General features: G+C 37.9%; 1 protein-coding gene across 1 annotated transcript in view; it reads left to right on the top strand.

The window, feature by feature from the left end:
* The window catches only part of LOC119628353 (cGMP-dependent protein kinase, isozyme 1), a 14,761-nt gene continuing 2,575 nt past the window's right edge, over positions 1–12,186 (top strand). The window contains exons 1-10 of the mRNA XM_012689245.4: positions 1–343; positions 4,008–4,345; positions 4,876–5,159; positions 5,846–6,015; positions 6,161–6,399; positions 7,277–7,377; positions 8,363–8,579; positions 9,115–9,346; positions 9,422–9,520; positions 10,666–10,922. Coding sequence (XP_012544699.1) covers positions 242–343; positions 4,008–4,345; positions 4,876–5,159; positions 5,846–6,015; positions 6,161–6,399; positions 7,277–7,377; positions 8,363–8,579; positions 9,115–9,346; positions 9,422–9,520; positions 10,666–10,922 — 2,039 coding nt within the window. The 5' untranslated portion in view covers positions 1–241. The remainder of the gene's footprint in view (positions 344–4,007; positions 4,346–4,875; positions 5,160–5,845; positions 6,016–6,160; positions 6,400–7,276; positions 7,378–8,362; positions 8,580–9,114; positions 9,347–9,421; positions 9,521–10,665; positions 10,923–12,186) is intronic.

The raw sequence follows: 12,186 nt of genomic DNA on the forward strand, positions 1-12,186 counted from the left end.
GTTTTGTACTGATAAGATAACAAGGCCTTTGAAACTTGCACCGTATAAGGGACTTAATCGCATTTAATGTGAAATAATTAAAACAATCGGAATTGTGAGATAATCTTGCGAAGCGATAAAGGCTGCTGTATCGCGACCGGGCAGTCTAGCAACGCGGCGCGAGCGCACATCACCGTCTGTATACAATATTTCAAGTTTCTTTTTTTTTGTAATGTTTATTGTTCTATTAAAATAATACAAAATGGTGATATGTCCCCCGTTTAAGTGGTCATCTAAGGGTGGTTTTAATTTAAGTAATATTTCGAACGGCCTTGACAAGAAGACCCGCCGTGAAACCATTATCGTGAGTAAATAATGTTCAAAATTCTTTCAGTGTTACATGTGAAATACTCAAACTATTTCTAATAAACAATTAGTGATGCTTTCGCGGTAATTTTTTTATTTACGTTATCAATTCTAAGTTTACGCTAAGTATTTTCTCTAATTCAAACAACATACAGAACCTAACAATGACTACAACTCGCATAGACCTGTGAAAGTATTAAATAGGTACTAATTTTGTTCATAAAAAAATTCACAATAAACTGGATTGTTTCCGTTATGCAGACATTTTTGATTGATTATTGCGATCCGGGTCGTGAGTTTTCTAAGTGTAACAATCTTCGAATCCTCCCAGCGGGCATTTCGCACGATCCTCATCTTTTGTATCTTATATATGGGCACACACACTTCTTTGAATATGATAGTAGGTATTCATAGAATAAATACTGCTATCGCCTTTTTTTTGCTGCGTATTTGCTAGGGGCTATTCAGCTATGCGCGGTCGGGTACGTGAGCTCACAGATTCGGCCTGAAAGAATTTGCTTACACTAGCCCTAGTAAGAGCAGTGCTTCGCAGAGTTTACCAAAGAGTCGGAAACGCGACCCACTGAGAATATCCGGCGAGAAACTCCGTGGGTTGTGTCCATGGGTTACTTCGAATACGGCGAAGTGTTCGACGGTGCATGAAGAGCCTAAAAGCACCGAAAGTGGATCTGGGGGATCCGACAGAACAATCGCCTCTAGTTCAAAATTGATGACCTGACTAAGCCGGTGTTCGAATCTCACAGATAGATACTTGTTATGATATGTTTCTAAAAAAATACGTACGTAACTAATGTCCACGGACGAGTTGCAAGATCAGTGAATGACATTGTGTAGTTATTGTCGCTGTAAAGCATACCCATCTCAGTTTCGATTTTTACGAGTGGAAGAGCTATTTTTCGGAAGCAGTTGAAAATCGGGCCCCATATTTTAGTGAACGTTATGTGTTATGTATGTTATGTGACATTCCGCTGACTGCTTGGCATTGAAGTTCGTATCTTAGCTTAAGTCATTGGTGAGTTTTCTATGATGATCTGGAGCATGACTCAATCAGTAAGCATTAAGTCGGCATCATTGCACCACTTTGAGAAGGCGGGACGACATGAAAACCCTCTTGTCGTGGCCGCCGGTAATTACATACCCGATTCTGTGGACCGATTGTTAAACAGTCGACGTCACTCCTAAACACGTCATTACGGATCCTCCCGATCCAATAACGGTGCTTTTAGCTACCTCAAGCACCGATCACCATCCTCGCCGAACCCGTCGCTTGCGACGAAGGGCTCGACGAGTAAATTAACTTATAGACACAGCCCACTGAGTTTCTCGCTGGATCTAAGAGCGAAGTTTTGAACAACATAACATAACATACATAGTTTTAAATAAACTTACACAGTACAAAACTATCAAACAAATATATCAGCCAATTACGACGACAGGAAATGCGATTTTGTTCATCATTTAAAAAGACAGATGAGATCTATATAGAATCGTACTTATATGTACAGATTTTGCAAATCTAGGTCGCACATGATGTTGAACCGTTCCCGAAGTGGATATCCCACAATAAATGTCACCGCTCACTCTAAGATATGAGGTGGAAGTCTCAATATATTTAATGACTGCTGCCCCTTCAAGCCCATGAATTAAAATTTACTTGTTCATTTGTAATGTTAATGTTAAATGTTAATTATATTACACGTGACACAGATTATGTATGGTTCTGTTATGTAATTGTCAAGTGAACATTCTTACAATTCGTTCGGCTATTGTTTGGCATCGAATTACCGTGACTTCTGTATGTGCCTATGTCAAATACATTTTTCCTAATTTATTTCATTTTATTTGTGAGAGTCATGTAATTTAGAAAAATATTGCAATTGTAGTTATATAGCGCTATAACTAATGTGTTACACTTAGCCAGCTGAGTTTCTTATCGGATTCTCTCAGTGCGTCGCGATTCCATATAGCATTCGCGAAGCAGCTGCCCGCGAGTTGTTAGGCTTCTTGGGCAGATGTTAGCAAATCTTATACCTGCTATCTATTGCTCTCTGTATTTTGTACCGTATGTTCCATGGAGAGTGCTCTTTTAGCATTACAACTCCCGTCATCGGAAGAGAGTTCATATATACTATCTAGAAACGCTACGTTCATCCAGAGTGCGTTTCCAGCGCTTCCAGCAGAACTTTTCTGTCAAAAACCAGCGGACTCTGGAATGGACGCCCCTCCACGATATATCCAGAGTGCTAAGACATATCCTTCTTCTAACAAGGCTTTTGGAGACTACTCAGCGGTGGGCAGCAGCTTGGCTCGGCCCCTGGCATTGATGAGGTCTATGAGCGACCGAATTTATTACACTTACCATCAGGTGGGCAGTATGCTCGTCTATATAAGACCGATAAAAATAAAATCTTCTAGTATTACAATTTTAATTTACAAGTCATACTGTAGAGAAATCAGTGTTTTATTAAGTGCCTACAAATTAAAAAAAGCCGCCGGTATGCTATCTGTAATTACAGCAAAATTATGACGGCATCTTTACCTTAATTATTTCCGTTTAAAAAGAAACTAAATCTGACGCTCAGGGCGCACATTACTAATCTATAACCGATAAACTTATTAATTGTGATAAGTGTCTCGAATCAATGCAGCGATAATACTGGAATTCGTTGCAAAATACGTAAATTAGCTAGTTAATCGATCTGTTCCTCACGTACAAAGTTTGACTACTGAAATTTCATATTAATCATATTCCACAACCAACAAGTTTCCCTATAATAAAGCCACTGGTGGTTTATACGGCTATCTTCACTGGTTGTAAATATACCATATGTCACCTTTATGGTCTACAATAGCCGTTGTTACATACCATGGCACCGATGCATGATACCGATCCAGCATATAATGTGTGGATCTAATTTGAGTTAATATGAGCAGAATTCCATTAGGTGGGCAGGGTGGCGGCGAGGAGTGCGTTCTGCGTGAACCTCGTCACCTATCCTCCGCCTGCATCTGTTGAGTTCTGTCTTATATGTATCACCGACGCGGGCTGTTCAGTGGAAGGGGTTTTGAAAGTCTGACTGCTTCGGTAAGGCGTTTCTGAGGTGGGTTTGTAGTACGGACCGCGGTCCTCTTCCCTCTCGAATTCTGTCACGGACGAAACTCGGGATCTTTTAGTGGTTCCCTAAAACCTCTTTCAGTGATCGCGGGAAATATCATTTACGTAGCTCGGCCCCGTATCGCGGGAGATTCGTCTATGGCCCTAAAAAGAAACCAACTTTTCTAAATAAGTATGTACGTCCGTAACACAGGATATCATGTAATAAAAATGGAACCCGCATAGTTTTTTACATTCACGTAAATGCCTACGGCTGGGGTACCGTAATAAGTATCCGGCCAGGAAGGCAACACACTACATATTTATGCCGTGATATAGTCATGACAGTTGTTATCAATTCACGCTTTGACCTTATGTCTTAAGTTGGGTGGAAGCGTACATAAGGTCTATGGGTCCGTCTCATTATTTAACACTAAGTGAGCTGTGAACTGACAAAGTATACATGTATACTGTATATATTATGTGGTTAGAACATATATTAAATTTATAATGTAAAAAAATATTTAATTTACTGTTCTTTTTTTAGGGATTACCTGACAATGACACGGACTTTAAGCGAGTCAACAGCGAAGAACGAACTTCGACTAGTGTAAAACTCGTTCAACACATCCAAATACCTCCGCAAGCGGACAAAAAAAATAGCAAGATAAGTGTTGAAAGTGGGGAATCAGTCTCTACTTTCAGTAATGACCACAACCGTAAAAGTAGTACTGGTCGTAAAACCATATCAGAAATAGTTAGAGGGGATCCGGAAAAACGTGAGAAGCAACGCAGGAAAAGAGGGATTATTGCTCCACATCCTACATTTGACGCAGCACGCTCACTGACTGACTTACAGTATGATGTCTTTGAAAAAGATGAAAGGTTTGTACTATAGAGAAATATCTGCTCGACTTTTTAATTTCACATTTCTTGCAAAGTTTCTCGATTTTAGGTAGAGCATTTTCTATTTTCAACTAACTCGCGGCGCTTAGCACTGACAATGTTTGTTCAATTTCAATAAGATCCCTTATATCATGGACTTTTCGCAGACTTAAACTGTTTTTTCTTGTTTCTCTGTACAGGAAATTTTCACCATGATAGTACTTATTAAAATTATTAGCAATTATTGTCAGGCTTTATCGCTATGGATTTTGTTATACGTCTTAAAACACGTAAACCTGACACTTGCTGATTAATTATATAAATAAAAATAAATCTCTCTTCTCGCTTGTCTAGATTTCGATTCACGAAATTTAAAATTATTAAAGATAAGTATTTTTGTTACTTTAGTGAATAAATTATTTGTTTCTGTTTGTGAGTATCTATTTCACCGAAATAGTCTTTTATCAACAAACTTAGAAGTAGTACCAAATGTCCAAAATAATTATGACATTATTTTTAAACCCAAACAGGTCGGCAGAGCAAATCCGAAAGGCTATTATGATGAATGATTTCTTAAGAAATTTAATGGATGATGAAAGACTCAACGCTGTAGTTGGTGCAATGATGACACAAGATTTCGAAGCTGGAAGTCTCATCATTCGTGAAGGAGAGAGTGGAAGTCATCTGTTTGTTTCGGCTTCAGGACAATTTGAAGCGTTAAAAAGTGGCCAAGTCGTTAAGAACTTTGGACCAGGCGAAGTTTTTGGTGAACTGGCAATCTTATATAAAGCCAAACGATTCGCTTCAATACGATGTAAGTAATGTAACTTTCTTAAATTAATAAAAGAGCAGAGTAAATTTAAAAAAATTAAATTTTTAAAGGCACGGTTACTGATTATGTTTATTGCTTCATAAAAGTTAACAAGAAACTAGCCGTGGGGCGAAAATAGATTTAAAAATGTCTTCTGAAGGCAGGACGAGTTTTATTTCTGAGCAAACTATGATATACCACAGTATACTTTATGAATAAGCCTTTCATGAAATTAGATTCCAAAGATTTAACACTGTATTTAGCCTATTTTTAACGTTTCTTTCTAAAAAATGACTATTTGTCTACTACTTTTTTTGTTAAGCGTATTTGTTTTAGCAAACATGATACCTATCAAACAACTCTGGTCCCTCGATTTTCCTTCCCTCACCCGTTATCTTGAAGATGTCTTTACTCTCTGTTTGTACTTCATATATTTTGTTTCAATATTTCGAAACTTTCTTCCGTTATTTTTTACTGTGAAGTGTTAGTAAATAAAGAGGCTTATAATACTTTAATCCTGAGCGGCATTCATAGTAATTCGACTTTATTTTATCTACAATAATACGATACTTTGTTTTTTACAATAGCTAGCAATAGCAATTATAATAAATGAATGCAGTAGTTACAAACAAATGTAAAACTAAACGAACCCTTTTTTGTATTAATTATCAATATCTTGTTTTTCAAAGGTATAACCGAGGCGAGGGTGTGGACATTAGAGAGAAGAGTCTTTCAAAAAATCATGGTTCGAAGTGAACGCCAGGAACAGGAAGACAATATTCGTTTTCTTTCTTCTGTGCCGCTTCTGCAAGAAATACACCATATTGAATTAGCACAAATATCCGATTTCTTAAAAAGAGTGAGTTTTAAAGAAAATATTGTATTCAAATTGGAAAAATACTAACTATACGAGTATGTTAGACAAACCAATGCTTTCTACACAAATATTTTGACTTTTAACTAATACTTTGCCTAATAACGAAATTGTTTCATTTCTTTAACAGGAATTCTTCTCCACCGGTACAGCGGTGGTCAGACAAGGCGATCGTGGAGATAAGTTCTACATTATTCGCGGTGGGGAGGTGGTTGTTACGAAGCGTGAAGGGGATGATGGAGAAAAACGGATCGGAGTGTTGAAACGCGGTGATTACTTCGGGGAGCAAGCATTGCTGTACGAAGACCGACGCCTTGCGACAGTAACTGCTTTGCCGCCGGGCGTGGAATGCCTGACTCTGGATCGCGGGTAATATATTTATATATTTGCGTGAAGCACAAACTTTGTACTCCTTTTTGCGAAAATTGCGCAGACGGAGGGCAGAATTTTTTTTTTTTTACATATACGTAAAAAACCTTAAGTCAATAAAAAAAAAAATTATTCACACTACCATGTATTTGACACACACACACACACACACACGTATATATACTCTTTGTTTATTGTCAAACTTTTGTTATTGTTTAATTTCTGTGGTCAAATTGAGAATAGATTAATATTGTTTTCTTTAATATTATTTGTCTCTAGTGTAGCCTTGGCGAAATCTCTGATTACAGAAGTATAATAGTGTTTGACAATAGAACCATAATAATGTTCAAACTTATAATTTCAAATAATTATTATTGTAGTCGAATTTCGATTACTGGGGGACCACTACATAGTATATATTATATATACACTTACGATTTGACTGGTGGTAGGACCTCTTGTGAGTCCGCGTGGGAGGGTACCACCGCCCCGCCTATTTCTGCCGTGAAGCAGTAATGCGTTTCGGTTTGAAGGGTGGGGCAGCCGTTGTAACTATACTGAGATCTTAGAACTTATATCTCAAGGTGGGTGGCGCATTTACGTTGTAGATTTCCATGGGCTCCAGTAACCACTTAACACCAGGTGGGCTGTGAGCTCGTCCACCCATTTAAGCAATAATTGTCCATTTCGATTTTATGGACTCCGGTAATCAGTCAATGCTAGGTGAACCGTAAGCTCACTTGTACATACATAAAATATTGTGGATTTTTTATTTATCCTAAGAAGGAAGCAAGGTCACTTCAACCTAGATTAGATTATCAAATATGATAACGTCGACTACTAATTACGGCAAAACATAATTTAAATTGCTTTACAGACCGTTCACTGAATTTCTTGGAAATTTGGAGAAATTGAAGAACATACGCCACTCAGTGCCCCGTCCATCGCAGCAGAAGAAAACATCTCAAGTTAAAAGCGGTCTGTGTAAACTATCTAACACAGAAATTAATTTAAACAAATTTACATTACTTAAATTTACATTAGAGTATGAGTTCGCAAATAACATATTAGTACTAGGTTTTCAAACAAACGATGACAGATATATATAATACATTCATATGTTTTGAGGATGTTTGGATTGTGCGTTAATGACGTATAAACTTTACAATGGTGTTCTTGTAATTTTAGATTAAATTTCTGTTTAACATTAATTTCAATACGTTACTATAGCTCTCTTTGATGTCAATCTACCACTTATTCGAATCGCAAAATTAAAAAAACATAATGTAAGCATAGCTTTTGAATCATTCGCGAAAAATTCAAATAGGTAGCCGATCGATGTAAGTCAGCCGGTTGGGAGCGACTTAGCTGTATCTCCGGTATTGGTAGCCTGATTTAACCACTAACGATCGGAAAATAACCATAAGACAATAATAAATAAATAAAAAGCGGGTGTCCAACAAACACCTCCGTTGCCTGTTATTTTTTTTACCTTATTTTTCAATGCACCTACCGTGGCTTACTCTGCACTGCCTTTAGGTTGACTGAGAAGACTAGACTAGAGATTAAGGCCCTAGGCATTAAGTCTGCCAATTTAAATAAAGCATGAAGCGTAATAAATAAATTAATGTAAATTTGGATAATTGATAAATATCCTGACATAGCAATACAACGCTCAAGTCCCGATTTTAAGGTTTTTTTATAGTCCACAAACGTAGGGCAAAAAACAGTGATATTTTTCTTCGTTTTTTAAGTAACCCACCGCAGTGTACATAGTTCTTCAACTTGTATTGCATTTTAATTTCACTCTTTTGGAGAAAAACGTTTACTTTTAAATATGCCAAAGAGGCCTTAAAAGCTTGTACTAAAATGAAACTCTTCCATCTGAGAAATATCGCTTTTCTATAACAAGGCGGCTAAAATCTAAAGTCTTTTCATTTAAAACACTTTTTTTTATTCACAGAATTCGAGTATGTTGAACTTAAAGATCTAGAAATAGTGGGAACGATGGGTGTAGGTGGCTTCGGTCGTGTTGAGTTAGTGCAGTACAAGCCTGCACCGAAACTAACGTTCGCCCTGAAATGTCTCAAGAAAATCGAGATGGTACAGCAACAGCAACAAGAGCATGCGTACAATGAGAAGAATATCATGATGAGTTGTAAGAGCCCGTTTATATGCAGGTGAGTTATTGATCCCCGAACGCCCTGTTAATTACTTAATCACTGTTAGTAACCTAACCTATACTTACGATCTTCAATAGTTGTCAATCTAAATATCTATTGTTGAGAAATGAAAAAGAAACAATTCTAATTGAACATAATCATTCTTTCCCCCTTTGATTTTTCACGAGTTCTGTCTCATGCGAGGTTTGGACGTTGGTTGTTGAGCGACAGGAGGTTTTAGTCAGTTCGACTCCGACATGCCCCGCCCTCCATTCCCTAGTGGAGGGCGGGAGTCCGGCGATTTCCTCCTGACCAAAAAAAAAAAGTGTGGTGTATTATTTCTATTTACTTCTAATAATCATTAATCTAATTGATTTAATAAATTTCTGTCATGGCATCAAATTTTATCATTGTATATGTTATCACTGATATTTATTCGAACAAAGACGTGACATAGTAATACTCATATTTCATCGTAATTGATACTTCGGTAAATAATTTATGAATAATTAAGATATTTTGTAAGGGGCTTCACTGTTTGAATTTATTGCAGATTGTATCGCACATTCAAAGATAAAAAATACATTTATTTTCTAATGGAACCGGTATTGGGTGGCGACGTGTGGACTATACTACAGAAACAGCGTTTCTTTCCAGAAAACGTTGCTAAGTTCATAGCCGCCTGCGTCACAGAAGCTTTCCAATACTTGCATTCGAAAGATATCATTTACAGAGACCTCAAACCCGAAAATCTAATGCTCGATAAATACGGCTACATCAAATTGGTATGTGTTCGGTATTTTCCTTATCTAATCGTTGTTATTATTATAGCGGCATGATTCAATAATTTAATTTTTTAGGTCGACTTCGGATTTGCTAAACGTATTTCGCCGAATAGTAAGACATGGACGTTTGCCGGAACACCCGAGTACGTTGCGCCAGAAATCGTACTAAACAAGGTTAGTTATTACTAACAAAGGAACATGGCAAGAACAATACTCCTATTTTGAAAACTAAATGGCTGAACGAATTCACTGTTCTACTTTAATGGAGACCACAGTAGTCGTAACATTTTTTTGCCCTACCTATTCGCTAGTAGCTTCAGAGCTACGTCCGGACGGGTAGGTGTGCTCACTGGCTGTTGTAACATAAACATCTTACTGGTGGCAGGACCTCTTGAGAGTCCGCGCGGGTAGGTACCACCACCCTGCCTATTTCTGCCGTGAAGCAGTAATGCGTTTCGGTTTGAAGGGTGGGGCAGCCGTTGTAACTATACTTGAGACCTTAGAACTTATATCTCAAGGTGGGTGGCGCATTTACGTTGTGGATGTCTATGGGCTCCAGTAACCACTTAACACCAGGTGGGCTGCGAGCTCGTCCACCAAACTAAGCAAAAAAAAAAAACGCCACCATGCATCTTGAGACATTTGGTAAAAAGTCTCAATTTTACTGACTTACGTATTTAGTCGCTGTGAGAAATCGGCAGGGGGTAACAATAACTTGTACCACCAATTGTACAATCAGTTTTCATTTCATATCTCACCATAGATACTGTTGTTCGATACGTATTTCACTAGAAAAATGTATACCTAATAGTGGGATATAAAGAAGAGCACAGTACCGTTGCTTGGTACGAGCACACAGCCACGTCCTTACGAATCCATTAGATCCAATAACCTTTGCATTAGACGCCTTCAGCTCTAATACTAAGAGCAGGCATAGGGACCCCGATAACCGTACTCGTCGAACTCGACAAAGAGGTCGACGTGCAACCTAACCCATGCATCAGCCCGTTGAGTTTCTCGCCGGATCTTCTCAGCGGGTCGCAATTCCTATCCGGTAGTAGATTCATTCGCGAAGAAATTGCTCTTGAGTTAGGTCTCCTTCGGAGGCGCTCGAGCAGTTGTTAGCAAATGCCACCCCTTCTGGCTGAGCCTTTGCTCGCCCACCTGTCCTGGTGAAACTGGAAAGGCCTTCGGGCCACCAGTAATCTAAGAAAAATACGAGCATGCCTTAATCCTTGGCCTTAATCCTTAATCGATGTAGATGAATCATACATGATATTTTTTACGTCCATTTAATTTTTATTTCTGTTGATGTATAGGGTCACGACCGGGCAGTTGACTGTTGGGCTTTGGGCGTATTGATCCATGAGCTACTCGTCGGCAACTCTCCGTTCCGTGCCCGGGGCGGGGATCACATGAAAACCTACACTCTAATATTGAAAGGAATCGATGTAGTAGATTTTCACCCGAGAGTTTTGAAGTCTGCTCAAATGCTCATACGCAAGCTATGCAAAGCTGTGCCCAGTGAAAGGCTCGGATACCTCAAAAATGGCATGGCTGATGTCAAAAATCACAAGTACGTATGCAAAAAATGTAAATAAGCACACTAAATAGATTCATAGCTACCTTCGTTCAGACCTGTAGGTGACACAATATCCCCATAGTAGTAATACAAAGGTATGTGAAGATTTGCATAAAATCGTCAAGAGTACAATCGACAACAGTAACCGATATATATAGTATTTCCATACTACCAATTTATAAAAAGACAAAATTGCTCAGTACGTTTTTCTTCTCTGTTTTTAGAACCGATTTTTGGCTCATTACCTACAAGTTATAGAATTTCTAAAATTTGTGTTTTGGAAATACTGCTCCGACTGGTGCGTTAGTCTAATACTTGAACCTTTATGATCTTAGTCTCTAATTACATTAGAAAAAGATTCTAATTACCTTTCTAATAAGGCAGGACGGTGGTACAAACCTGACCGTTCTATTAATTTATATTGCTCATAAAGTCGAAATTTCAACATTATTTTCTGACAACTGTCCTACCCTTCAAATAGCATATTGTTATGGGTTCACACCTAGTCTTGCGTGCTCTAAATAGGCCTTATTCATCTTATTTCTTATGTTTTCAACATGGATGTCACTTCTTAATCTAAGTTAGGCGAATAATTATTTGGAAAAATTCTCAAACTCCTGCTCAAAGATCGAATCAAATCACAATCGAATGAATATTTACACCGCGTGTCTTTGTTAGACTGTGGACACGACAAGCATAATAATTTTATTATTTAGGACTGACTGATCGACGTCCTCCTAAACTTTTATACAATTAATTCTTATAAGAATTTCAAATGAGTTCAGAAAACAAGTTCCCCTTCCCCTTAAAGAAAATTTAAACTGCGGTCAACTAAATTAATGGCTTTGCTTACTAATAGTTTTGATACTTTTTTACGAGTACGGAGTTCGACCTCAAGTTCTGTATTCGTTAAAGATATTTGCTATTTCGAGTCTTGCAATGGTTGTTCTTGTCTCGAATGATCAGAATTATGTTTAGAACAAAGTAAATAACACTTTCCGGGACTTACGTTGTATGTGGGACTTTTGTGTATATGATCGACGAACAATTGCAAATGTGCAGATAGTGAGATATTACATTCAAAAGAAAAACCGAGTTATACGCTATTTATATAAGCAACCCCGCTTAATCATCCGCATTCTTGATAGTTTATGGGTCCTACTTACCAAGTTATGTGGGATTAGAGGCTGTGAGTGCCCTACGACTTCGTTCCGCATATAAATAGCAATTTGTTGAGTTTCTCATAAACAAAATAAGC

This window comes from Bombyx mori, chromosome 10, assembly GCF_030269925.1.
Source record: "Bombyx mori chromosome 10, ASM3026992v2".
Classification (NCBI taxonomy): Eukaryota; Metazoa; Arthropoda; class Insecta; order Lepidoptera; family Bombycidae; genus Bombyx; species Bombyx mori.